This window comes from Diadema antillarum, unplaced genomic scaffold, assembly GCF_040938485.1.
Source record: "Diadema antillarum isolate AM-2024a unplaced genomic scaffold, OU_Dant_1.0 scf00000064, whole genome shotgun sequence".
Lineage (NCBI taxonomy): Eukaryota > Metazoa > Echinodermata > Echinoidea > Diadematoida > Diadematidae > Diadema > Diadema antillarum.
In genome coordinates, this window is record NW_027270953.1 from 2,217,636 (window position 1) to 2,245,400 (window position 27,765).

The window sequence follows — 27,765 nt, forward strand, 5'->3', positions numbered from 1 at the left end:
TGTACAATGTATATAGCATGTTGTTATTTGTGCATGGGTATACCCAAGGCTGGGGGATATTGTAAGGTTCTTATGGGGCTGTTCTATTCCGTATTTCAAAGATTTTTCTGTTTGTAGGACCAGTCTTTTTGGATAGTTTTTGGTCACCAGATCTATAAGCACTAACCTTGAATCAGTGGGAAAAAAATATATACAGTGTATGATGAAGAAAGTTATCAAATTATTGTTATTGATACGACCTTGGTGCATCCAGACAGGCGTTGCTGCACAAAAAGACCTGAAATAGAAAAGAACAAATACACACACACACACACACACACACACAGACAACAGAATAGATGACAGTAACTTACAATGCAGGTGCATTAAAAGTTAACAATACATTGCACAATGAATGACAACCCTACAATGCAAGGTCTCCCTGCCCAGTTTGCCATGAAAACTAACAAGTGTTGTCCATTTATAGTTTGTAAAAGCCGCACAGAGTGACTGCTGTATAGGGCCACTAGACCATTCAAATTCAGTTTGCATTTTCTGCTGTTGTGCAGCCCTGATGTATTGCAATTCGTGAAACAAGACCACTTGCATGTATAACCCGTTTTCCCCAGGACGGAGTACGTTGTAATTTTGCTATAACACGCATTTCCCATAAACACTTACCCCAGTATTCTTGGGACTCATCTTCAATGGGTTGACAACATTTGTGGTTTTCTCACACAACAACATATACATACTTCATATTGATTCTATAAGCATCATGTTGTCAGATTAACTTTCAGTTGCTGATTTTACAGCTACAGTAGTGGCTGTAAGTTCAAGTCACTATCAGGGGCTGTGGAACATTTTTGTTGTTGTTGTTGTTGTTGTTGTTGTTGTTGTTGTTGTTGTTGTTGTATTGGAGGCTGAAATTTTGTGAGAAGAAAATGCTGAAAACAAAAAAACAACGCATGAAATATTTCATACCCCAAATTTACACCATGAGGCATTTTCATTAGTGGTCAGTATGTCACTCAGAACCACAGCCACAGAATGAGAAAAAAGTATTCAAGGTATCACAATTTTTACAAAAAGTCAGATAAAAGATTTCTCACCTTGGGTGATGACTTAGTTCTTTAATTTCATACATATATCAGTCAACTTGAAATTCATGAAAATAGGACCTCTACAAAATGTATGGTTTATACACTACTTAAAAGTGCTGAACAAATTTCATTCACGAAACTATGCACTCTTTCAGGCATTCGACACTTCTGTTTAGTGGGTCCATTGTTTATAGTCAACATTCGCTGTTACAGTGTATGACTGGAAAAAGTAGGCAGTACAGTCTGTGTCTACCTTAGGAATGCTGAAAATTTTTAGTCTGAATGTTTCTATTCCTAGACATACAAATGTGTATCGATGTGTGCTTACTGTGCCTTTTAGGGTTTTTTACGATATTGTTTAATGACATTACTGATCAATCAATGACCATCAGAGGGCCTCACAACTGCAAATATGACAGTTTATGACCCAGAGTTTTTAGTCAAACATATCACTAATCAATTCTAGCAAATATTTTCCTAACACTCATTGTTTTGAAGAGAAACAAATTATATATTCTGTATCTTGCACTTTTCTTCTTTTGCAGACAGCCTGTGGTCCCTTGGACGAGATCATAGTGACCATACCTGATGCTAGAAAATACAGTTCCTGCGACTCATCAGTGTGTTCAGTATCAAAACATTCATGAAGTATGACATGTGTGTCAACACAACCAAAAGACGTGAACACATCCAGAACACTGAGTGTTACAGCACTATCCAGATGAGCTTCCAAAGCTTTGTGAGGTAGCCATGACCAAAGGAAGGCCATCAGTAACCATGGAAACTCTCTCTAGGGGCTGCAGGAATGGTTTCATCCATTTCCAGAGGATCTCCATGGTCCTACTTCTCCTTGCTCTCTGGACAGTGACATCTAATGCAGCCCACCCAAAGGCGTACAAGGAGGCACTGAAGGTGAAGGCCAAGGAAGGGGCAGAGACCAAGGGTGGGAAGGGCGCCCTCGGTGGGCCACAGGAGAACTACTGGCTGCCCGGTTCCTGCCAGAAGGTCGTATCTCTGGTGCAGGCCAAGCGGCGCGTCATGGAGAAGCTGAACCAAACCATTGCCAACGTGGAGGACAACCCCAAGATCCCTGGGGAGGAGAAGGCCTTCCAGGTGCACACGTTCCAGATCTTTCAGCGGGAGATCAACGAGAGTGAGAACGAGATCTTTATGGCCATCAATGGACTCCAGAGGGTACTAAAGGTAACTCGTGAAATCAAATAATCTATCTGCAGAGATGCCAACTGCCATTTTTTTCTCTTTTTTTTTTAAGTGGTTTGTACTGTTTTCGGTCCAAACTACTGTAAAACGATGGGTGTTCGCGTGCATTTGATTTTCGCGAATTTCGCGAGTGCCATGATTCACGAAATTAAAATGCACATGAAATTTCTTGTTTACACTATACGCATTGAGCAGCAGTGGCAATTTCATGCAGCGAAAAAGGCCGTCGGCTCCAATTCGCGAAAATTTCGTGCCGGGAATATATCATGTTTTACAGTAATCTGCATGTTTCATGGAAAGTGCAGTTTTCCCCAAATGATATTGCTACACATAGATTTCTACATGTATGGCAATGCTGTTTACGAGGTTGGCTTTCTGGCATCTGGCTAGATTCTTTGAGGCTTCACATTACTGTAAAACATGATATATTCGCGGCATGAAATTTTCGCGAATTGGAGCTGACAGCCTTTTTCGTGGCATGAAAATTTCGCGAAGTGCCAATGGCGTTCAATGCATATAGTGTAAACAACAACTTTCGCGTGCAATTTAATTTCGCGAATCTTGGCGCTCGCGAAATTCGCGAAATTAAAGTGCATGCGAAAATTCCTTGTTTTACAGTAGTCGAAATCATGCTCCAACCCCCCCCCCACCAAGAATTATTCACATATCAATGTGAAGAATAGAGGGTCATGCAAATCATGAAGCACAAGATAGGTTTAATGGTGTCCCAGATTTGATAGATTTGTGTTGACATTGCATCAGCTCACCCCTGTCCTTTAAGCTTCTAGTATGGTTTAGCAGTCACACCCCACACAAGTGTCCTTTAAGTTGAAACTTGAGGCTCTGTCATACAAATGTTACACCCATTTTGGGTGGTTCTCTTGTACAAGTAGAGCTTTTATTCATCATAGTATATTGAAAGTTACGAAGGCATCGTCGTTTCAAAAAGAGAGTACATTCATTTTCTTTGTTGGGGGCTCATTTTGTTTATGAATTGTCACCCTCTGCAACCACACTTGGAGAGTCAACACTGAATCTCAAAACAGGTACATACATTGTACCTCTGATAAAGCAAGATATTTGCATCAGTTTTTTTCATGCCCCAGATAGAGAATTTCCAATTGACTCATATGGATAGAAGATACTGCCACCACACTACGCATGATGATAGCTGAGATTATTGTGGCCACACTTATTTGCGTGTTTACTTTCTCTCAGTAATCTTCATACACGTGCATGTGTCTAGGCCTACATGTATTACGGTGTCTGCGGCTGGCGTGTGTGATACAAGTGTATGAGTCCAGAGAATGATCTACAGCTCTGTAATGTATGTACCTGAGAGCCCTGTTAAAGTCTGCCTCTGTAGCTCACTATTTTTTTCTTTTTGCTGTAAAAGTATCTGCAGCTGTGAGCACAATTAGCATACCAAACTTCTAGTCACATTTTCAATGACTCTGTCACCCTTGACAACTTACTACATACCTACCATAAAACTCATCTTTTTGTTCTGAAAAGCACAGAAACTGACACTTTCTTTCTTTTATGTTGACAGTGAACATACACTGTACTGTAGCTAAAATATGTTGGCAAGTAGATCAGCAAAACTTGTAACACAGAATATTCCATCACATAAATTCAACAGTCACCATTAATAAGCTGCCAGACGCCAGCAGCTCATAATGCAAAAACATGTCACTTTGGCCTTGAGAAAAATTTTTTCAAAATTTGAAGTTTCCTCCAGAAGGGCCTGGCAAGAGTAACATGATTTCACTTGGAGGTGTAATTACCAAGCTGTAAACATGACTGAAAAAAGTTTTACACCCTGTTGTGGAGAAGCATGACACATGTAGTGAGTTATCTTGAATTCCTTCTGGAAAGTTAAGTACTTTCATAAACAGGCAACCTTATCCCCCCCCCCCTCCGGTTTTACATAGAAGTGGTCTGTTGCATACTTAAGTGCATGAAGGTTCAAGAAGTTCATCCGATGTGATTAGGGAGCTTTAGATCTGCAATGCAAATGGGAAGAAGGAAAAAAAACTGTTTTGTGCGTGCGCAAGACCACTTATCAAAAGCAAACTCATGTCATCCGAGTTTTCATTCGAGACTGTTCTGGGACATTTTAGTGTCCGCTCATTTTCACAACGCAGAGAGCTACTTGATTCCATTATGCCATCAGCTAGCCACAAACGATAAATGGGGGCGCTATTTTCCTTTTTTAGGCTATGTCTTCCCGAAACCTATTAAGCTACTTTGCAACATGAGGCAGGGAGAGAGAAAAACGGGTCAATGCAACCGTCGTCTTAGCGTGCTCGTAGCAGATCTAAAGCTTGCTATTGTTGAGTTAATCACATTTTCATTTTTCACGTTCACCCGAGTTGCTTGTTGTAGGGATGACTAATTTCTCTTGTCAGAAATGTCACAAGGAGATCATTTTTGTTCTTGTTTGGTAAAAAGTCCTGGATGTGGATTTTTTTCCCCCAATCTCTACAGTGGATCTGTTTCCTGTCTCAGGTACATCCTGTAAGGGTCTATTGTACTTCTTCCTATACATACATGTGACCATTCTATTATCTTTTATTGCCTGAAGATACACACACAGTACAAATATGTTGTGTGTGCCAAAGGCATGAACAATATGTGTGCTGTGTATCAAATTTGAGTTTATGAAAATTTGTATGAGTTCGAGCAACATGCTTGTCCGGGTTTGCCTTGAATGTTGGCAATACTCATTACACAGAGCAAGAAATTGGAAGTTTACAAGATATTTGGCTCATTTTTACAGCTGCCAGAAATAACCACTGATGTATCGACCAAACACAAAATTGAGTGTTCTGATCATGAATGAATACCAAAAGAGAGTCTGTCTCCTCTTCCTGGATCAGTAGTTTCAGGACACTGTTAACCCGTTGAAGACGAACTGATTTTGCTACATGATGTATAACATGCATTTCCCACAAACACCTGCCTCGGGACTAGTCTGCAGTGGGCTAAGCAATTCACATTTTCTCATCCTTTAAATCGGTAGCAACAATCACTGCAAATACCTGTACACATTTAATGATTCAACATTGTCTTCGTAATGAGCAATAGGCTCATGTAGCAGCTAATAGTGAGTACTCGAGACAGAACAAACACAGAATTACTTACGTGTAACGGCTTTAATACTTAACGTTGGAGAATACCTTGTAGTGCATTAATTGTAGACCATGTGCTTAATCTAATCAGATGCTAAATTTGCTGTTCCATCTGTGCTTCCACCCTCCCCCTTCTCCCTTCTCCCCACAGGGCAACTACAAGGATATCCTCAACATGAAGGAGAGTAGCCGGCTGCGCCTTGAGGCCCTGCGGGAGGCCACACTGAAGGAGGAGCAGGAGTTCAACGACCTGCTGGCCGTAGAGCGCAAGCAGATGGCGCTACAGGAGCACATCCAGCACGTGAACTACGCCCACGGCAACCACACCAAGGTAGAGACCATCCTGGACGAGATCTTGCAGGAGGTGGCCGAGGCGGCAGACAAGCTGGAGGTTGGCATCGAGGAACATGCCTTCGACAAGAGTAAGATGGTGAGTGTGCCGTCTTGAGGTGACATCTTTGTTTTCATCATTTAGTGATGGTGGATTCTGTTTTACTGATTGGTCGATCAACCACATAATACAGTGTATGTCTGTACAGTGTCGGGGCGGAAACATTGAACTGCACATTACTTGAATATGAGACCATTCTGAAGCAAATAATTTTCACACAACAATAGATGTATAATGTACTCTTACATGAATCCCACAAGGATTGGAACAGTCATCCCCCAGCATTCCCACTGATCAGTTACTAGCCATCCCCTTTAAATGAGATATGTTGCTTTCTTGAGACCAAGCAAATGTTGGTCCTGTGAGAATGTGCATTAGCAGTGCTTATGTAGGTTAAAATGGGTTGTCTTTAAATATAAGCGATCATTGTGAAACAAAATGCTGTTCAGGTGCCAATCATAAAATAGTCATTTTCACCCTTTTGTCTCTTTTTATGCCTCGGCCTGAAGGGTGCCGCAGGCATTATTCTGTCTTATCTTTAGTTAACTGTATTTCTATTATTCATGATATTAAGTTGTTACATAGAGTATGGTAGTGATTGTGAAAGAAGTGATCTGAGACATCACAAAGATTGCAAAGATGATAGTCATATATGTTATGACATTTTGTTGCTATGGTAGTAACGTAAGAACAATGAACAAACTTTAATGTAATTTTCCTTGTGATTATTATCTTTTAATTTGCATTGTTTTGATTATGATTACAACTATTGTAATTATCATCAACGTTCATTGTCATCATTCCCATTCTTTGATGATAATAAAGAACTGTGTTTACCATAGACTGCTATTTCTGTCTGCAACTTATGATGATGATGATTATTATTATTATTATCATTTCCACTCTCCATGATCAACCCAGGCCAAGGGATCTCAGATTGAGGCTGTGGTTCGGATCGACGAGATCCTCGCCAACTTCAACAACTCCAACAATGTGAAGAAGCGTGAGGTGCAGCCGGGAATGAGCCTGCTGATTGATGCCAGCAACAACCAGTACATCCTGACCAAGCCCAAGGACACCACAGTACCCCTGGAGGACCACCACTTTATCAGGGTGAGAGAAACTCCTCCTCTGCGATCCTAGCCTCTTTTCAAAGCCCCTCCCACTGCTGTTAGCACTGACAAACATGAGTGAAGAGCTAGAAAGCTGTAGCCAGGCACTTTGGAGGTGATTGTGATAATTATTTGTGGCTGGGATAAAGACTAACCTGCCCACAAATCATACTGATCAAAGCCTTTCCCACTGCTCTTAGCAGTGACAGGCTTGAGTGAAGAGCTAGAAAGCTGTAGACAGACACATGGGTGTGTGAGCCTGTTGAGGTGATTTTGATAATTATTTGTGACTGGGAGAAAGCCTAACCTGTGCACCACTTGTACTGAAGGATTCAGTTGCTGACTAATTCAGTAAGTCACTTCGACCAATGAAAGTGGTTGATTCGGCCATAGAGTTTTCTCAACTATGCCGCAGGGTCCCACAAATCAACCCGTTGAAGACGAGTCCCAAGAATACTCATGCAGGTGTCTATAGGAAATGCATGTTATAGCAAAATCAGCTTGTCCTCAGTGAGTTAACATATGTAGTGGTTTCTATGTGACAATGATTTTCTTTGCTGATTTATGTTATTAATGCACATCTAGGTCCCATTTCATAAAAGCTGTGAGGATTGCAACTCTTACTAGAATAGCATCTTCCATAGCAACAGCCAATTAGGAAGCAGGATTCTTGTGGTTAACATGACACCTGCTATTGCAGCAGGAGCTGATATGCTATCTTAGCAACACTTCGTATTATGAAATGGGACCCAGATCTCTCCGTCTAAAAAATCCATTGCTGTAGTACATGAGGGGTAATAAACACATCACGTGTTCATCTTGCTCACAGGACATCATTCTGATGGTGATACTGGCCTCAGTGCTCGGCTGGATCAGCAGCTCCATGGGATTCCCTGCCATGTTTGGTTACATCATGACAGGGGTCATCCTGGGGTCAGATGGCTGCAATGTCATCAAGGTATGGAGTAAGAGAGAGATTTAGGGCAAAGGAGGGAGATAAGAAATGTGTTTAATCAGAATTCCTGTTCATTTAAACAAGTTATCATACAGCAGTTGTTCTTTTCCTTATATGTTTTTAGTCAGAAAGATTGTGATGGTACATATATCCAAACTAGGGCTCGAATAAAAGAGAAGTTTTTAGTCTACCTTATGAAATACCTGCAGTGAATGATAATTATTATAAAACAAATACAGCACCAAATAACAAGAATCTGGTTTCTGGGAAGTGATGGGTCAAAGTTCAATTCCATCAGTGTGTGTGCCGTTTAGATATACATCTTTGTTAGATCTCTGTTATAGGTGTGGTGCATATGAAATGAAACTTACCGTAATGACACGTTAGCATTGAACTGTGATATTTGCAGTGTGACACAGATGTTTGCGTTGTTGCTTGCACAGCCAATAATGCATTGACTGAGCTAGTTATTGTAGCTTTAAGTAGCAAAGGTATCTCCTCTTTTTTTAACAAATTAAGTGACAATTTGCCTCTCAGAAAGATTTGTTGCGATTAATGAGGTTCATTCGAAGTGCACTTGTTTTGTTTTGTGTGATTTGAACTGTGGACAAAGTGGTATTTGTTTGATATTTTGGCAATTTACATACAAATGTGTTTTAATCTTTGCTCCATGTGGCGATATGATTTTTCATTGTGGTCTCCTGGATGCCATTGTAATTTGGTTCTTTCATTTTTTCCACAACTCTGGAAAACTTTCTTTTGCCATTTGGTAGATTACAACCACACCATGACAATGGCAATCTTGGACGCTGAACCGATGACCATGTTACTACTATATACTCGATTTTTAGCAATGCCAATTTTTTGATAATCAGGACTTCCCATACAATTTTGCTAGGGGTTAAATTCACAATCATGGAGTACAGTAATGGACAGAGAAATTAGAAGTGGTGGGCATCTACTTATACAGTAGGCAAGTTAGTTAAAACTTGGGTCTAATAAATTGTATGATCAAGTACTTTGTTCATGCACTTTGTACTGCTTGCCAGTGCATGTACACATTATATACATATGTGCATGTTGCATTCATGTCAGGAACAGAGTGAATATTTTTGTGTGTTGTTAGATTCATGATAGCACCCGACTCACATACTGTAAAAGTGGAAATTTTCACGCATTTCGCGCAATCAGAAACTAGCGCGAAAATAAAAGCATGTGAATATTTTTGCTTGCCATATGTTCCCGTAGTTGATGTCTTGATACCACAGAATAAAAAAACATGTGAAACTCTTCTTATCCAGCCGAGTGCGAAAAATTATTCGCGCGAAAATATCCACTTTTACAGTAATTTGTGAAAACAAAAAGACATGTGAAAATATATATGCTGCGTACATAATTCAATTGATCTTTTGTTTCTCTGACTTGGTATTTCTTTTGCCACAGGCTGTTGTACAGGTAGAAAGTTTGGCTGAGTTTGGATCCTTCTTCATTCTCTTCTCAGTAGGACTCGAATTCTCTCCCGAGAAAATCAAAAAGGTTTGTAAAGCTCCACATGTTTCAAGTTTTCACAGTTTTCTGCATTGGAGTCTGGCTTTAACTTGATGTGTAAGTGCCTTATATCTGTAGTCACTTTGACCTTACTTCATCATAAAGATATATAGCACAGAAATAAGTTGTATTTTACAATGAGTTCCTAGTATGGCATATATATTCCCACATATACTATTTCACAAATGGGAATCTATAGTATAAGACAATTTCATGAGTAGTTACATTTGTGATTGAGAAACCATGGTGATGGAATGAAAACTTCAGTATTCTCCTTATAGGAAAAAAGCAAAAGTGATTTTCTACCTTCAAGACAAAAAAAAAGAAGAAAAACTACACATTTGTGTTCTGAGAGGTTATATATATATATTTTTTTTATAGAGAGTTGCATATTTCATGAATATTAGTCCACTCAAAAAAATTAGCAAAAATAAGAACACCGTCCAATGTGCCACATATACAGTATTCTGTGAATATCATCTAGTTAATGATGCAGATGCATGTGTCAAACCACAGTAGTCGCACCATGAATCAATGTAGTTTGTGGTGTACATTTCTTTTTAGGTGTGGCGAGTCGCGTTAACCGGCAGCATTGCAATGAGCGTCCTCATGATCGTCTACGGCATCCTGTTCGGCTCCGCCCTTCACATCATCCCCCGCCAGAGCGCCTTCATCGCGGCCTGCCTCTCACTGTCCAGCACACCGCTGGTGGTCAAGTTCCTCAGCACCAGCACGGGCCGCAAGGAGAAGGACGTTGGTGGGTGGCATGTAGACATGTGCAGTCAGATATGCTGTAATGACAGCTTTCAACACTTTTAAAGGCATAATTTACCATTTGCAGATGAAATAAAAACCCAACATTAGTGCTTTAAAATAGTTCTAAAATGGGAGTTACAGATAGAAACAACCACTGTAAAAATTTGAATCAGTTGAATATTGTTAAAAATACAAAATGTGAACAATACTGACAATAAAAATGTTTCCAGATTAACCCATATACAGTTACGGTTTATTGAGATGAAAATACAGATATCACCTTTTATTTTAGGCTTTATCATGGAAATTTTATACTATAGGATGTTTTGTTGAACAACAGACCTACACATATGCATTAAATATCATATCTTGATAATTTTTTTAATCACTGTTCCCAAATGTAAACAGGACCTTTAAAGGGATTGCTCTTATGACAGTTATTGATACATTCAAAGGGACACTATGCTCCTTAGACAAATAGACTTTACAATACGATATAACATAAAGCAAAAAGAACAAAATGATGAGTAGTAAATGAGTAATTCTGTTCTGAAAGCCTTAGGTTTTGAAGATCAGCAAGCCATACACTCGTATTTGTCTGTATTTTTAGTAGCCAGCATAGATTCAGATCTGCAAAGTCTTTGAATCAAGCCATTCATTATGTCATGTGCGCAGTCTGTACAGAATCAAATACAAATGGAAGAGTTTACAGTAGATGTGCATTTATGACTCTACCACAGTAGTATGTTTATGCTTTTCACTTGTGCCAACCTGCTCCACCCATTCCATCCCACAGAGCTACCAGACTTTGAGTACGGCCACACCCTGCTGGGTATCCTAGTGATGCAGGACGTTCAGCTGGGCCTCCTGGTTGCTATCCTCCCAACGCTCGCCAACGCGGAGAACGCCCTCCCTGACGACGCTGGCAAGACATCAGTGATGTCCAGTCTGACGGCGATACTAGGCCTGGTCGCATGGCTTGTCCTGGGTAAGTCTGCCCTCATCCCCACCAAATGGCATACACTGTGACCATACTGTGCAGCAAGAATGTGTCAGCACTCGGCCTTAGGGCAATCGCACACTACATGACTTTGCCACGATTTACGGGTCATACGACCTCAAGACCCGAAGTGTGACGTCACCAGCCTTGCCAGTTTCCAGTCATGCGACTGGGTCTGAGTGCCAGTCGTAGAGATTTGACATCAAATTTTTACAACTGGTCGTGGGCTTTCAATATAATGTACTGAAGCCAGAACGGTCGTAAGCCTGGCTGTGTAGTTTGATCGTATAGTGTGCAGTGTTAAGTCGTGCAACCGATCGTATGACCGGTCTGATCGTGTAGTGTGCGGTGGGCATTAAAGGACCAATGCAATACAAATGCATGCAGACTAGTGTTGATTTACAATACCCTCATCATCACCTATGCAGCCAAAAGAACAGGTAACTACATTTGTATGTGTCACATGTTTTGATAATAATTTCTCTGCTAGTTTTCTGCAGATTGCTTGGATTCACCCGCAATTAAGCTTCCAAACCAAGGTTCTTGCGATGACATCATTTGTCAATCACTGCTAAGCAGCTAATGTGATTGACAAAAGACATTGGACTGCACCTGCCCCTAACCTAAGCCTAATTTGCATATTTCCATGCAATATCTGTTGTTAATCATAACACTGACGATTCTTCCGTGGGGGGAAAAAGGCATTACTGTTATTATCATCATTGCAGTCATATATTGATTAAAACTTAAGCTCTGCTTCACTGAACATATGTTGTTGTCTATTCAAATCCAGTTATAGAAAAACCCGTATGCCCGATATGTAAACCTGGAGCAGTGTGCGTCATGTGCATCAAGCAATCAGTATTTATCAGCTGATGGGCTAGCATGAATATTTACATTTCATGGTCAGAAAAACAGCTGGGAAAATAATATTGATTTTTGCTCCTTGTATGACATCTAGTCCATATAGACTTCTGCCTCATAAGCAGAAATCAATTGTATTGGATGGAGACCATACAGACAATCTAACATGTATTTTCACTGTTTTATGTTTTTCAATTTCCAAGCCCCCAATTTATGCACTTGTTATTCATGCCAAAAGAAACAATATGCCTCTTGGGTATCTAACTGATCAAAAATGTCCTCCTTTACTTGATGAGTGGTGAACAGATTCATAAAGAATTCATATGTGGCAGGCATTGTATATTTCAAAGTTGTTAGTTTTGCGTGATCCTGTAACACAATGGAGAGTAGTTGTGTATACAGTGATTCAACTGTTCTTTATATACATACACATGTTGCAATTTTTGTGTATACCTTCATGTGCAAATAGTGCACTTTTGTTAGTACATTCACATTCATGTTTAGAAAACAAATTGTCAGCTTGTAGTTGCGCAAATAACATTTCTGGTGAAGAATTTGTTGAAATGCTAAAACAAATTTGGACTGAAATTTGCTCACCTTTCATGTTCTTGTGTGTGTGTTAGCCATGGGCAGCATCATCCTGCTAACATACACCTTCAGCAAACTGGTGGTACCGGTCATCTTCAACCGGCTGAAACAAGAAGGCAACAAAGAGATTCTGCTGCTGGTCACTCTCTCCTGTGTCTTCATCCTCTTGATGGTGAGTCTGGTCATCAAGACTACTGTAAAGCAAGATATTTTCGCAGCATGAAATTTTCGCGAATTGGAATTGACAGCCTTTTTCACGGCAGAAATATTTAAGAATTGCCTCTGGCATTTGATGTATGTACATGGAGTGTAGACACAAACTTTCTCATACATTTTAATTTGATGAATCTTGGCTCTGGCGAAATTTGTGAAATTAAAATGCATGCGAACATTCCTTGTTCTACAGTTTTTCTCTCTTTCTTTTGTAGTCTTATGTATCCTATTGGCCCAAAATCACATTTTGATACGTGCATGTCAAAGGTACGTCTATGTCACACTTATTTTAGTCTGTGGACTAACTTCAAACCATGGTCTAAATTCAAACCACCTTCATGAATTTGGACCACTGAGTGCAATGGTTGAATGAATGAAAATGAAATAATTCTGAATACATTTGTATACACGTACAATCCATGTCACTGTGTTTTGTTTTCCATACTGTAACAAAAAATAAACAACGAAACAAAATGAATAAACAAACCAACAAAAAGTCAATCTGCATGAATTGTCAGATATATTGTTGACAATGTCTGCATTTTGTAGTTGTTTTGTTTGTTCCTTGTTTATTTGTGTGTAATTTTGAATCCTTTTTATTTTTGATTTTTTTTTTTTTTTGAGGAGGATGGGGAGGAAGAAAACATTTCAAGTTTTGGGATAGTAGAAATACAACTACAGAGCAGACAGGTGCATTGTACAGGAGGATATAATTCATGCCTCTAAATTTGTGTTTGTGTTGGGGGGGGGGGGGGTGGGTATATGTTTTTTAAACATTGACAACTCACTTAATCAGGAATATCATCAAGGCTGTTACTTATAGAAGCTTCTAGCCAGGTTCATAAGACTGTGTCATATAAAAGATGCATTATGTAGATCAATTCTTGTTTATGGGCATATTATGATTGGATATTTTTAATTCAGTTGAGAGCATGCAAGGTCTGTCGTGACGTGTTCAAACTTCATCCCCCCCTAGGGTTGATTGATCGTTCTTTGTTCAGAAGCAATCAGGGTAAAAGACCCTGCAGGTTGTGTGTGTGTGTGTGTGTCTGTGTCTGTGTGTTTGTAAGTGTGTGTGTAGATGTTTTTAATGATTCTGAGGGAATTCTCTGGCCACATACCTGTCAATGTCTCTTTAGAAGGTAATTAAGAGATCGTGATGATTGATGCCAATGATGGTATTTACCAGTAATCAAGATTATGGTGATGTTGAAGACTGCAGTGTAATTGATAGTGGTAGAGATTTAATGACGGTGGTATGGAAGTGAGTAATGTGAATGAAATGATGGTTGTGAATGCGATGATGCTGACAACCTTAATAATTGGAATATGAGGATGGTTGTGATAGTAATAATGATGATGATGATGGTGATGATTATTATGTTGATGATAATATTTGTGATGATGGTGATAATGATGATGACTGCCTTGATAATCAGGATTTGAGGGTAATCATGTTAATAATAATAATGAAAGGATGATTACTGTAAAATACGATAAATTTGCGGCATAAAAATTTTGCGACTTGGAGCTGATGGCCTTTCTTGTAGCATGAAATGTTCACAATTTACCATTGGCACCCAATGCATATTGTGTAGGCAAGAACTTTCGCATGCATTTTAATTTCACAAATGTTGCCGCTTGCAAAATTCACGAAATTAAAATGCACGCGAACATTCCTCGTTGTACAGTATGTTGGTGATGTTTCTGATGATGATACTGGTGATAGCCACCTTAATAGTTAGGATTTGATGGTAATCATGTTAGTAATCATGAAATGATGATGTTGATGATGATGATGATGATGATGATGATAATGGTAATTATGATGACAACCTTTATAATCAGGATCTGAGGATAATCTTGATAATGATGTAATGGTGATCAGGATGATAATGGTGATGATGATAATGATAAAACTCAGTAACTATGAATTGATTTAAAGCCGATGAAGGGGGATGATGATGTTGACACTGACACAATGACAAAATTTACAGATGGTTGTGGTGATTGTAACTATGGTGATGCTAACTCAGTGAATATCATTTTGGGTTTGAATGATGGATATTGTCGCTTGGGCAACAAGACCTCATATATGCAAAATGTCAAATGTTCATGAGAGCAAAAACACATGGCAGCCAAAGCATTATATCAAATGGGATAGACTTTCTGTTCACTTGCCATGGCGGCTTCTTTTTTTTTTTTTTTCGGTAAAACAGGTGGGATTTGGACAGGATACCACTTAACCCGTTGAGGTCGGGTTTATTTGGCTATAACACGCATTTCCCATAGACACCTGCCCGAGTATACTCAGGACCATAGGCGTAGCCAGGATTTTTTAAAGGGGGGTGTTTAAGATTAGATCTATTCTTTATCTTAACTGAAAATAACTGATTGACAGGAGAAGCGGGAACACTTTGGAAGTATGGTGGAGAGAGGGGGTGGGAAGCGTGAAGAAGCTCAAAGGAGTTTTGATGATAAACCTGAAAAATGGTAATAATAACGATAATAATAATGACAATAACAATTATGATAATAATGTGAATTCAATCAATTCATCGTTTATTGTCCATATGGGAATTTGTTCTCTTTACATGTAACTCAATGGAAATTACATATTCAGAAGATACAGAGACATGTAGACATAAAAATAAAACATGCAAATATATGAAAGTGACATTAACAGGAAACAAGGAAAAGGAAATGTCAGATTTAATTATTTCATATCAATCTGAACTATTTCTGTCATTCTGTTTAGTATTATTATTATCATCATAATCATTTTTATTATAATTATTATTATCAATCATTATCGTTATTATTATTGTATTGCATTGTGTTCGTAGTGATCTCATCTGAAATTTCATTAACTTTACTTCTCTTTTTTTCACGGTACAGAAGTGTGATTTCGTCACCAAAATTCACCATAAGCCTCTAAGATAATTCCATCACCTAAGCTATCAGCCGAATATGACTCTGTCACTTCGCTTGCCGTCCGTAACCATTCTGCGAGCGACCGACAAGAAACTTTATTTTCTTTAAAACGTAGATTCGTCATCAAAATACAATAATTGATTTTTATTAAGTACATCTTCATGCCGCATCCGAGGATTGTTACCCAAATATTATGATATTCAGGCATCACGCTACTGGAAACCATCTTGTTCCTAGATTTTACGAGCGATAAAAAATTGGAATTTTATATTCTGAGAACAGTTGGGCATTTCATGAAGGAACTTGTCTTATAAAATATCTGACAAGTCAATTATATCCGACAAGTTTGTAGAAATTCTTAAGTCTGATTGGCTGATTTCTCTGAACTTGTCTGATATAATTGACTTGTCGGACATTTTATCCGACAAGTTCCTTCATGAAACGCCCCCCCCCCCCCCAAGGTTCTAGTGTATTGTTTCTCCATTCTCATGATGGTGTATATTTTATCGGCATCTTCCGTTCTCATAGTGGGTATGATAGGAATAGGCTATTGGTCACAGGCCATTATCCACTGACATTCATCTATTTTAGGTCAACCTCCGCCCGATTCCTTGCAGTTATATTATACACTAAAATTCTTTATAAGTAAAAGAATAATATGACATTAGATAGAGACACAAGATACAAACCAATTCCCTTTTATAAGAATAGTAATTATTAATATAACCTGCATTGCTTAAGAAACTTAAAATGCGAGTGAGAGAAGGGAGCAAACGCTTCCGGGTATTTCTCTTCCACTTTCTTTTTGTTTGCTCTTCTTTCCTTTCTCTTTCCTTTTCTTTTCCTTTCTTTTCCTTTCCTACTTTCGTAAATGTTTTGTTGGGTTTTTTGACCAGCCAATTTGAGGGGACATGTGCCCCCCATGCCCCTTCCCATAGTTATGCCAATGCGACTCATGGGCAATATGAACTAGAAGGGCCGTCGAAGGCGGCAAAGCCACGTCTCTACAGTGCCAGAGCCCTGTTGTTATGAAGGAAATTTATCTTGATTCTTTTTCTTACGAGTTACATTGAATTTTGCTTTAACTTATAGATGTAATGTAGTATCCAAGAAAGTCACTGGGTTAAACATGCAGAGGCGTCACCAGCTATTTTTCAAGGGGGGTGCGTTTGGACAGCAAATGTAAACTGTGAGATTTTTTTTTTTATTTGGTTTATTGGCTCCTGTGTCATCATGAACATTTACACATGCTCTATAGTATGTACATGCATACATGTAATTGTATACGTATACACGAATCTTTCGCTATGAAGGACTATACGTAACGGGGGTACATTATGTGACGGTGTGAGATCCTCTGCGATGATCCATTCCACTCCTTCAGTGCGGAGGGTGTGGGAGGGGGATACCCCCTCCCACGGTAGGAACTTTTTGTAAAGACAAGAGTGTAAAAGTCGCGTTTATATGTACAGAGCATAGTGAAAATGAAAATACTATGAAGGACTATTACGGGGGTACATTATGTGACGGTATGAGATCCTCGGCGAGGGAGCGAAGCAACCGAGCGGGAGAGGGTGTAGGAGGGACTTTTTGTAAAAAGAAAAAAAAAGAGAATTGCATAACAATTAATCCGTCCCATACTGAATTCTAAAATCTCCATAGACTTAGTACACAGGCCGCCAGGTTCCCGTTATGGAATGGGTTAAATACGAGCGAGCGGAGCCAGCGAGCTTGAAAATTTTGATATTTTACAATCCCCAAAACTGCCGTTTGTAGCTATATTTTTTCGCTTTGGAAATGAAGGGGCGCACCGGGCGCAACTGCTGGCAATTCCTGGCAGCAACATGAGGATAATGGCATAACGATTAAATGCGAGCGAACGGAGCGAGCGAGCTAGAAAATTTTGACATTTTACAGTCCAAAAACTGCCGTTTTTAGCTCTATCTTTTCGCTTTGGAGATAAGAGAGGGGGGGGGGGGTGGCACACCGGGCGCAACTGCTGGCAATTACTGGCAGCAACGTCAGGAGAATGGCACAACGATTAAATGCAAGCGAGCGCAGCGAGCGAGCTCGAAAATTTTAGCATTTCACAGTGTAAAAAAATGCAATTTTTAGCTACATCTTTTCGCTTTGAAAATTAAGGGGGGGGGGCACCGGGCGCAACTGCTGGCAATTACTGGCAGTAACATCAGGAGAATTGCAAAGCGATTAAATGCGAGCGAGCTTAAAAATGTTGACATTTTACAGTCAAAAAATTACCGCTTGTAGCTATATTTTTTCGCTTTGGAAATTAACCCGTTTGATACTGAATTCTGAAATCCCCATAGACTTAATACACAGGCCACCAGGTTCCCGTATGGAACGGGTTAAGCAGGGCGCACCGGGCGCAAATGCTGGCAATTACTGGCAACAACATCAGGAGAATGGGATAACAATTAAATGCGAGCGAGCGGAGCGAGCGAGCTTGAAAATTTGACATTTTAAAATCCCAAACTGCGGTTTGTAGCTATATTTTTTTGCTTTGGAAATGAAGGGGGCGCACCGGGCGCAACTGTTGGCAATTCCTGGCAGCAAGATTAGGACAATGGCATAACGATTAAATGCGAGCGAGCGGAGCGAGCGAGCTTGAAAATTTTGACATTTTACAGTCCAAAAACTGCCGTTTTTAGCTCTATCTTTTCGCTTTGGAGATAAAAGGGGGGGGGGGAGTGGCGCATCGGGCGCAACTGCTGGCAATTACTGGCAGCAACGTCAGGAGAATGGCACAACGATTAAATGCAAGCAAGCGAAGCGAGCGAGCTCGATAATTTTGGCATTTCACAGTTTAAAAAATACCGTCTTTAGCTACATCTTTTCGCTTTGAAAATTAAGGGGGGGGGGCACCGGGCGCAACTGCTGGCAATTACTGGCAGTAACATCAGGAGAATGGCAAAGCAAATAAATGCGAGCGAGCTTGAAAATGTTGACATGTTACAGTCAAATAATTACCGTTTGTAGCTATATTTTTTTCGCTTTGGAAATTAAGCAGGGCGCACCGGGTCCAACTGCTGGCAATTACTGGCAACAACATCAGGAGAATGGGACAACAATTAAATGCGAGCGAGCGGAGCGAGTGACCTTGAAAAAAATTGACATTTTACAGTCAAAAAAACTTCCGCTTGTAGCTATATTTCTTGCAGTAACATCAGGGGAATGGCATAACAATTAAATGCGAGCGAGTGGAACGAGTGAGCTTGAAAATTTTGACAGTCAAAAAACTGCCGTTTGTAGCTATATGTTTTCGTTTTCAAAATTAAGGGGCTGGGGGCGCACCGGGCACAACTGCTGGCAATTACTGGCAGCAACATCAGGAGGATGGCATAACGATTATATCGTCTGTATCACTTCAGTCAATCAATTTTCCTTACAACGTTTTTGTTACCCCAAGGTTCCACAATAATTATGTTTTCTCAATTTACTTTGTTTTGATTATGCAACCTTAGGCCTATTGTATGTTACCAAAGAAAGTGAAATGTTTGTGTCCTTTTCGAAAAATGAAATAAAGTTTGAATTGAATTGAATTGAATTGAATAAAATGCGAGCGAGCGGAGCGAGCGAGCTTGAAAATTTTGACATTTTACAGTCTAAAAACTGCCGTTTGTAGCTATCCTTTTCGCTTTGGAAATTAAGGAGGGGGGGGGGGGCGCACCGGGTGCAACTGCTGGCAATTTGATACTGGCAGCAACATCAGGAGAATGGCATAGCGATTAAATACGAGCGAGCGGAGCGAGTGAGAGTGAAAATTTTGACATTTTACTGTCCAAAAACTGCCGTTTGTACCTATGGTTTTTTTTTTCGCTTAGAAAATTAAGGGGGGCGGTGCGCCACCGGTAGTCAAGGATGTCGGTTTATGTTCATGACTGGGGGAGGTATGACCAGCGTGGGGGCTTCGAAGTGACCAAGCGGGGGAAGGATGGGCAAAATCTGCACTTTAGAGCATCTCCTAATTGTTTGTGTTTGTGTGTGTGTGTTTTATACATGGAAAAGTTGGGAAATAGCCCAGGTCAAGGCTTACACTGTAAAAACATCGGTGTTAGATTTAACACCACGGGTGTTAAATCTAACACCGATCAAACTTCAATAAAGGACCACACCCACAGGTGTTAAAAATGCACTGTGATGGTGTTGAAAAGTGTTCACCTGACACTTCGTGGTGTTAATTTGACACTGTACCTGGTGTTATTTTGACACTGTACTGGTGTTAATTCAAAAATGACACCACATGGTGTTGATTTGATATTTGCTGGTGTTAATATCAATGGTTTAACACCCGTCCAGCTTCAATAAGGGACCACACCAGCTGGTGTTACTTTGGTGTAAATTTATTTTCACATTTTTTCAAAAATCTAGTATTTTAATGTAAAATTCTTGATCGTCTTGTTTAAATTAAAAATCAACAAGAAGTGCAGTTACTAAGAAACTCTTCAAAAAACAGTTTAAAATTTGGAAATGACACCCGTAGGTGTTAATTTAACACCATAAATGAGCACCGAAAATTTAACACCAGCTCGGTGTTCACTATTTAACACCGGACTTTTTGCAGTGTATTATTAGCAATGTAAGGCCTTTTAATAAGTATTATATAGTATGTAAAGCAACACTCGGTGATCTATATAGCTTTGATATAACGAAGTGTAAGGTACAGAGGTGTACATTCTACATCACATTGCGCAACATTGCAGCGACTATTTGCCGTTCGGATGTTCTGAGTACACTGCTCCATCCAGCTTTCATTCAGAATGCCAACCAGGAATCACGTTGAATCACAATCTTTTGTCGGCTCCGGGCTTTTTGAACAATGTTTCACACTATTGATGCCGCTTTGATTATGGTTAAAAGAAATCTTAGAGAAAAAAAAAATAATTTCTTGCTCACCCTTTCATGTCAATTTCAAAAGCAGTTTACTAACCCTTGAATTACAATTTTGATTTTTTTTTTTAACCAGCGGTGCCCCCCCCCCCCCCCCCCCCCCCCCGTTACGCCACTGATTGGATGATTGGAGACCTATAACGGGGGAGAGTGTGGGCGGGGTATCTCCCTCCCATGCGACGGAGCTTTTGCATTTTCTGAATTGATAATCCGTTGCACAATGAATGATACCGTACCTATATATACAGTACGATCGATAGATAGTAAACACTGTATGTATAGCATCAGTGCTGCCAGATCCGGGGTGCGATTGTTTATGTTTTTAGTTTTTGTTTTGTTTTTTTCCTCCTGGTGCAAAATAAAAAAAATAAGAAGAAAAATAAAAAAAAAAGAACAATTATTTAGCGTCCGGCGTTGAGGTCACTGGCAGACTGAAGCGTTTTTGTGCGTGTGTGTGTGTGGTTTTTTTTTTTTTTTTTGGTGTTTTTTTTTAGGTTCAGAAGGGGGGTGCGTTCGCACCCAGCGCACCCCCCCCCCCCCCCCCCCCCTGGTGACGCCCATGATTGAGTAGCAAGTACATGTAACTTGCTACTCCCAGACTCATAACAAAACAATATTGGATTAGCTTGTGCCTATTGAACTGCTAGAGCAGCCGCTGCACGTTGCGCGGCGCGCGCGGTCCCCGGACGCCCCTCCCCTGGACCGCGAGCACAGCGTGCGGCGGCTGCTCTCGCAGTATGCCTAGGTCTAACTTTGATATGTCACCGAACTACCGAAGTACAGTATTGTCAGTTTGCTGTGTTAAAAATCATTATGCGAATTACGTTGAAAACCATCGGATATAAACAGAATTAGACCTCTAGTAAGTTAGCTTACCTTGAGATTCTGTGAAAACGGGAAAACGTGCTTGAGCTGCTTCCAGTAGGCTACTATACTGACTGTACTTGGTAGTTGATACTATTTCCTAACTTAGCATGCAATTGTGCCTATAATATAGGCTGCAGCGCAGCATGCATTGCGTACACACATAATATTATGCATCATACACAATTTACGGTACCGCGTACAGTATAACACCGGTAAACGGTGAACATTATGCGCATTGTATCTTCGCGATTCGGCCAGAAAGCAAAGCAGGGAAGAGAGAGAGAGAGAAAAAAAAAAATGAACACAAAAGAAAGGAAAGGCGGAATTCAAAACGGAAATAAAAGCGGTAAAGACAGCTTTTGTTTCATTTTTCAACATCTAAACATTGTTGAAGAGGGGTGTTGAACAGCTGAAACACCTCCCTTTTGCCCAAGGGAGGTGTTTGAACACCTCAAACACCCCCATTTTGGCAAAGGGGGGTGTTTGAACACCCAAAACACCCCCCCTCGCTACGCCCTTGCTCAGGACTCGTCTTCAACAGGTTAACTGATTTTCTGACCATTAATCCAAAAAAGTAATTTTCACCAAAGTTTGAGATACAAGGTCTTGTCATCCCAGCAATGATATGATGACAATGATGATGATAATTAGGAGTAGAGCAATGACAGTGATTTGCAGGCTGAAGATGCTAATGATGATGACGGAAAAGGTAACAGGCAGTTGCATCCTGGCAAGATCGTAAGGAATAGCAATGTGATAGTGATCGAGATACTCTTACACCAAAATATCGTATAATGAGAATTACACATTAGATGACTTTATTAGAGCATAGTTTTGCTACTCTTGCTGATGTAATAATGATCCTAATCTCGTCTCATTTCAGTTCACGGATGCATTTGGCTTGTCAATGGAGCTGGGTTGCTTTTTGGCTGGCGCCATGCTCAGCACGTTGGGCCACTCACAGATAGAGGAACTCAATCAACTGGTCGACCCAGTCAGAGATATATTTGCATGTTTATTTTTCGCCTCAATAGGTAAGTTACCTCTTTTCAGTGAGAAATTTGGGAGTTTTTCTGACCGTTGTTGTTCACAGTATTATTGCTCTGTTTCATCATTATTGGAGATTCACAAGTGAGATCTGCCCTATATAGCACAAATCTATCACAGTGTTTTTGCAAGGTACAAAGAATGCATGGTGAACCACTCATGACTATAAAGACCAAGGGAGAATGTGTGTTGAATGAATTCTTAAAATTGTTTGCTGAACTAGTAGATTTACCAGGATGTAAGATTTTTGCTTCTCTCACTCTGGTAATGGAATCTACACAAATACATGCTTGATCTTTGAACCACCTCTTATTATTATTTTTTCCTTAAGTGAGCATGTTACATTCTAGTACAGAAAAGAACTAGTGTCCTTGTGTTTTCTTGCCACAACAGTGCATTTTTTTAATTGGTAGCTTTTGGGCATGTTGAGTAGGACTGACCTACATTTTTTTTTTCTTGTCTCTTCTGTTTCTGCCACTAGGACTTCATATATTTCCAACCTTTGTGGCTTATGAGCTGACGATTCTGCTGAGTCTCACATTTGTAGTCGTCATATTAAAGGTAAGAAAAATATATGAAAGTTTGAAGTCCCAGACTTAATTTTCACATCAAAATCCAGCTATTTTTATTCTTTTTTTTTTGTAAAGAGGAGTTAGTATAATTTGGTGTGAAAAAAATGCTTGATAGTGCAGATCCTCATGTATATCGAAAGAAGATTAGCAACATAAAAGGATAAGTTGAAACTTCTTTGAAGCATGGGCATAATGCTTGGAACCGTTGCAGTAATTTTCCCCTTTTTCCCAAACAGTTATCAACAACTTCATGGTCAATTTTGTTTCATTTTGTTATAGTGAAAAACAGTTATGGAAGGTCAGGTTCCTTCAATGCTGTTTCCTGTATGATCATTTACTAAGGACAAATTAGCTGTGAAATTTAGTTATGACTGATGTTTATTTCAATTCTCAATTTCAATTCAAAGTTTATTTCATTTTTCGACAAAACATATAAGTTACGCTTCTTTTGACAACAGAGAATAAGGTAAACATAACATTATGTATCGAAGAGAATGTAAAACAATTGAGGAGGACCTTATAGTAATTATACATTGTAGTAAAAAAAAAACCAGAAGTGATCGAAATAAAGCACATGTATAACTTTGCTTAAAGTGCGAAAAATGGAGAGACCCACTAAAAAGACAGAGCTTGTAGAATGTGGGCCCCTCTGGAATAATAACATCAATGGAAATATTAATTGAAGCATCATAAATACAAAAGGAGAGGAAAAAAAAGAGGAAGAAGTCTGGAAGCCCACTGAGAATTAGATTCACAGATAAATACACTTACTATCATAGACATGAACAACATAGGACAAGACTAGACAACAAAACAACTGCTGGAGAAAAGGCTGTACAGGACAAAACGGGATGGACAAGACTAACAGACGCGAACAAACATGAAACAAGACTAGACAACAAAACAACTACTGAAGAAAAGGCTGTACAGGACAAAACGGAATGTACACGATTAACAAATAGAAGACAAACTAGCAAACGAAAATGCACAACAGAGACAGTGATCTTCGACAGAAGCGTGTCAAGAGAAACAGATGATAGTTGTGGAGAAAAAAAAGTGATATTGTAACGTCTAAAAGGAGAAAGGTAAGGAAATGAAGGGATGTGTGAACAGGAATAAGACAGAAATTCATGTCTTTGACTCTTACAATTTATTCTTCAAAGAGGAGAAAAAGTGAGTAAGTCTGTATGTGAGAAAGAAAGCCAAATGGCTAGTTCTGTACTGTAGAGTCATACGACAGCATTTATTAATATGATCAGAATACTTGTATGTTTTCATAAATGCATTCAAAGAGAAGAAAATTTTAAGTCCAAGGAATGCTGTTAGGTGTCCGTTCTATGAGTTTGTCTGATGGAGCTAGACTTCATCATTGCTTGTCAAATAGTGTATGTCATGTGAAGTTTACTAATGATGGCAAGTGAATGAAATGAGAAATATGTACATATATTATCTCTCATGAGAAAAGTTAAAGGTGGATTTGCACCTTGGAGATGTATTTGTGTTTCAGTGGGCAATTTCATTGCAAGGTAATGATTTTGTTAATATCAACTGACATACAGAGTTCTTGAATAATAGAAATATTGTGAAATATACTGCATAGTTAATAAAAAAAAAATAGAGGTATCGTGAGATGCTGTGATTGAGTAATACCACCTGTTGATAATAATTATCATTTTGTCTCCAGTTTTTGACAGGTGTGTTTGTGCTAGGCATCTTGCTTCCACTAAGCAGCAGACACATCAAGTGGGTCGTAGCATCAGGCCTGGCCCAGGTCAGCGAGTTCTCGTTCGTCCTGGGCAGCCGGGCACGGAGACTGGGCATTCTTTCGCGAGAGGTGAGCAGAGAGAGACTGGTCTTATATTAGCATATCATGAAGGATACTACTAATAACATGTGAAGTTGTGGTGATCGTTATTCAAGACGATGATAATGTTAAAGATAATAAAAAGTTTTGGTACCTTAAAAGTTTCCTTGAATTTCCTTGTCTTAGTTTGTGTTTCAGGTTAAAGTACCTTTCATATAACTAACACTGTGAGACTTACTCCCCCCAAAGTGCTCTCATGTCTTAGTAATCATGCAATTAACTGCGACCAGCAGCCCCATACGCATAGCGACCAGCAGTCCCATACGCATAGCGTAATCGGGCTTCGCATTGTAGCATTCAGGATCATGACAGATTTAATATCGCAGGATAAATGTCAACTTAAAATCCCAAAAATTCTTCAATTTGAAGACTTACCAATTAAGGTGAAGTATTGAAAACAGGCTTCGGGCAACGTTTGGTTCTGCCTACAGTCCCTTTCTGTTCGAATTGATGACTGAATGTGACTTGGTCGAGAGGACCTTGGGAGAGCTACATACACTGAATACTACAGCCAGTGCATGCGAACACATCACATGCGCACAAATTTCAAATCCATCAACGGATAAGATGTTTGTGTGCGCATGCGCTGGCCGTAGTAGTCAGTGTATGTAGCTCTCCCAAGGTCCTCTCGACCGAGTCACATTCTGTCATCAATTCGAAAAGAAAGGGACTATTGGCAGAACCAAACGTTGTTCGAAGCCTGTTTTCAATACTTCAAATTAATTGGTAAGTCTTCAAATCGAAGAAATTTTTGGATTTTAAGTTGACATTTACCCTCGATACTAATTCTGTCATGATCCTGAATGCTACAATGCGAAACCCCAGTACGCTATGCGTATGGGGCTGCTGGTCGCAGTTAGCTATGCGTATAATGGGCTGCACGCTGCTGGTCGCAGTCAGTGGTTTCGTACACTATTTATCAACGCCGTACGGCGACGGCTCTGGTAACAAACCATTATTGCATGATTACTAAGACATGAGAGCACTTTGGGGCGAGTAATTCTCACAGACAACGTACTTGAACGTGAAACACAAACCAAGACAAGGAAATTCAGGGAAACTTTTGAGGTACCAAAACTTTTTATTATCTTTGATATCAGTAAATCATTCCTGTAGAATTAGAAAATGCTGTCTCAAGAGCTGCACCATAAATTTTTTTTTGTCAGACAATTATGTTGAAAATTATTACTGGTTATAATTTTTCCATTTTTCATTTCACTTTATTTTCATATTTCTCAATGAAATATACATCAGATATAACAAAATGTGATGATGCCTGAAGTGAAAGTTATGATGAGTTATGATTGTTTTAAAGACAACAAACACAAAAAGATAGTTTGGTAACGTAGAGTTGTTTAGAGAGAAATGCAGAAACAAAGCACCACAATATGATGTGATAGTGGTGATGATGTTTGTGGTTATTATCATGATTATTGCTATTGTAGATGAATATTTTTATCATTATTTCTGCATTTGATTATGATTATTTTTGTTATCATTATCATTACCAACATTATCATCATCAGTATTATCAGTGTCAGTATCATTATTAATTTAATCATTATGTTTTGGAAAGAATTGATAGAGCAAAACACCAGAAAGTTCTAGAGTCAGAGTTTGGTTCCCTTGGCTTTTTAGAGTTTCTTTTTGTGCCTTACCCTCCTCTCTCCTCTTTTCACTAAGGTGTACCTGCTGGTGTTAAGTGTAACCACTCTCAGCCTGCTCATGGCTCCCATCCTGTGGCGTATCTCCGTCTGGAAGTGCAGACGACATATACACCGACCGGTCCTTGCAAGGTGACCAAGAAAGAGATATGAAAAACAAAAACAGATGTACTGCCTCCATGCCCCCTCTATTTTGCTGTTTATTTCTAGGGAAATGAATGTTTACAAGCTTGGTCTTCTTTGCATTTACCAGCGGTGTAGGCAACACTGCATATCGTCGGCTTAGAATGATACAGGCGTTAATAAGGTGCCTCGAACACCATGGCTTTAGTGGCACTATGAACAGATTTTATCTCAAGCAATATTGAAAGTGCTATGACTGCTTTGAATTAGTCCCGAATGCATTTGCCACTACTGTTTATAGTTTCAAAGAAAATATGACTTCAGTCAAAATTTGTCACACAGTTTGATCTTCAAAATTGTAATGCTCATTTCTAAACTTTTGCTCTTATTCATCATGATGAGGAGATACATGAAGTAGGATATGATTTAAGAGCCATCCATGTCTAGCTAACCCAGAGCATATCAGCTGGGATTTCCAAATATGAGCTATAAACCTTCAAAGCTTCTGGAAGAAATATTCTGGGAACCAAAACATGTTTTTTAAAACTTGCCATCTGTTTCCCTGTATGAATTTCTATAATTGTTATTCCAATGGAAACATTAAACAGGGATGTTTTCTTTTCATTGTCATTGTTCTTTCCGCTGCATGATTTTGAAAAATCTCTCAGAGATTTATTGAAATTCCGAAACTGACTTTGACCAATCATAGTTGGTCTGAGAGGTACAGTTCCACAAGTATGATAAACAGTATATTATGTATAATCACATCATATCCGTGGTGTACAAGGGTATGTGGTGCATCTCTTTAGTCTTATTGAATTTACTTCTTCGTACGGTAATCCCTTGCGATACTAGAATGCCTCATGAATATTTATAAGTATATGATGAGAATGATGGGCAGTTAAATTCTTAATTCTCAAGG

The 27,765-nt window shown here is 39.4% G+C and overlaps 1 protein-coding gene across 1 annotated transcript; it reads left to right on the forward strand.

The window, feature by feature from the left end:
• The first annotated feature begins 1,655 nt into the window (after nucleotides 1-1,655).
• LOC139716341 (transmembrane and coiled-coil domain-containing protein 3-like) lies at nucleotides 1,656-26,856 on the forward strand. The gene is made up of 12 exons (XM_071627889.1): nucleotides 1,656-2,285; nucleotides 5,589-5,867; nucleotides 6,750-6,941; nucleotides 7,770-7,898; nucleotides 9,339-9,431; nucleotides 10,008-10,224; nucleotides 11,005-11,187; nucleotides 12,687-12,823; nucleotides 22,457-22,607; nucleotides 23,102-23,181; nucleotides 24,877-25,026; nucleotides 26,740-26,856. The coding sequence occupies exons 1-12, from the start codon at nucleotides 1,833-1,835 to the stop codon at nucleotides 26,854-26,856; spliced, it is 2,181 nt and encodes a 726-aa protein (XP_071483990.1). The 5' UTR covers nucleotides 1,656-1,832.
• Nucleotides 26,857-27,765: the final 909 nt, after the last annotated feature.

What these genes read in the sequence shown, in the direction of transcription:
- LOC139716341 (XM_071627889.1), top strand. Translation starts at nt 1,833, where the DNA reads ATGACCAAAGGAAGGCCATCAGTAACCATGGAAACTCTCTCTAGGGGC. An exon ending in GACTCCAGAGGGTACTAAAG is followed by an intron (nt 2,286 to 5,588) that starts GTAACTCGTGAA and finishes TTCTCCCCACAG; the next exon opens with GGCAACTACAAGGATATCCT. An exon ending in TTTATTTTTCGCCTCAATAG is followed by an intron (nt 22,608 to 23,101) that starts GTAAGTTACCTC and finishes TTCTGCCACTAG; the next exon opens with GACTTCATATATTTCCAACC.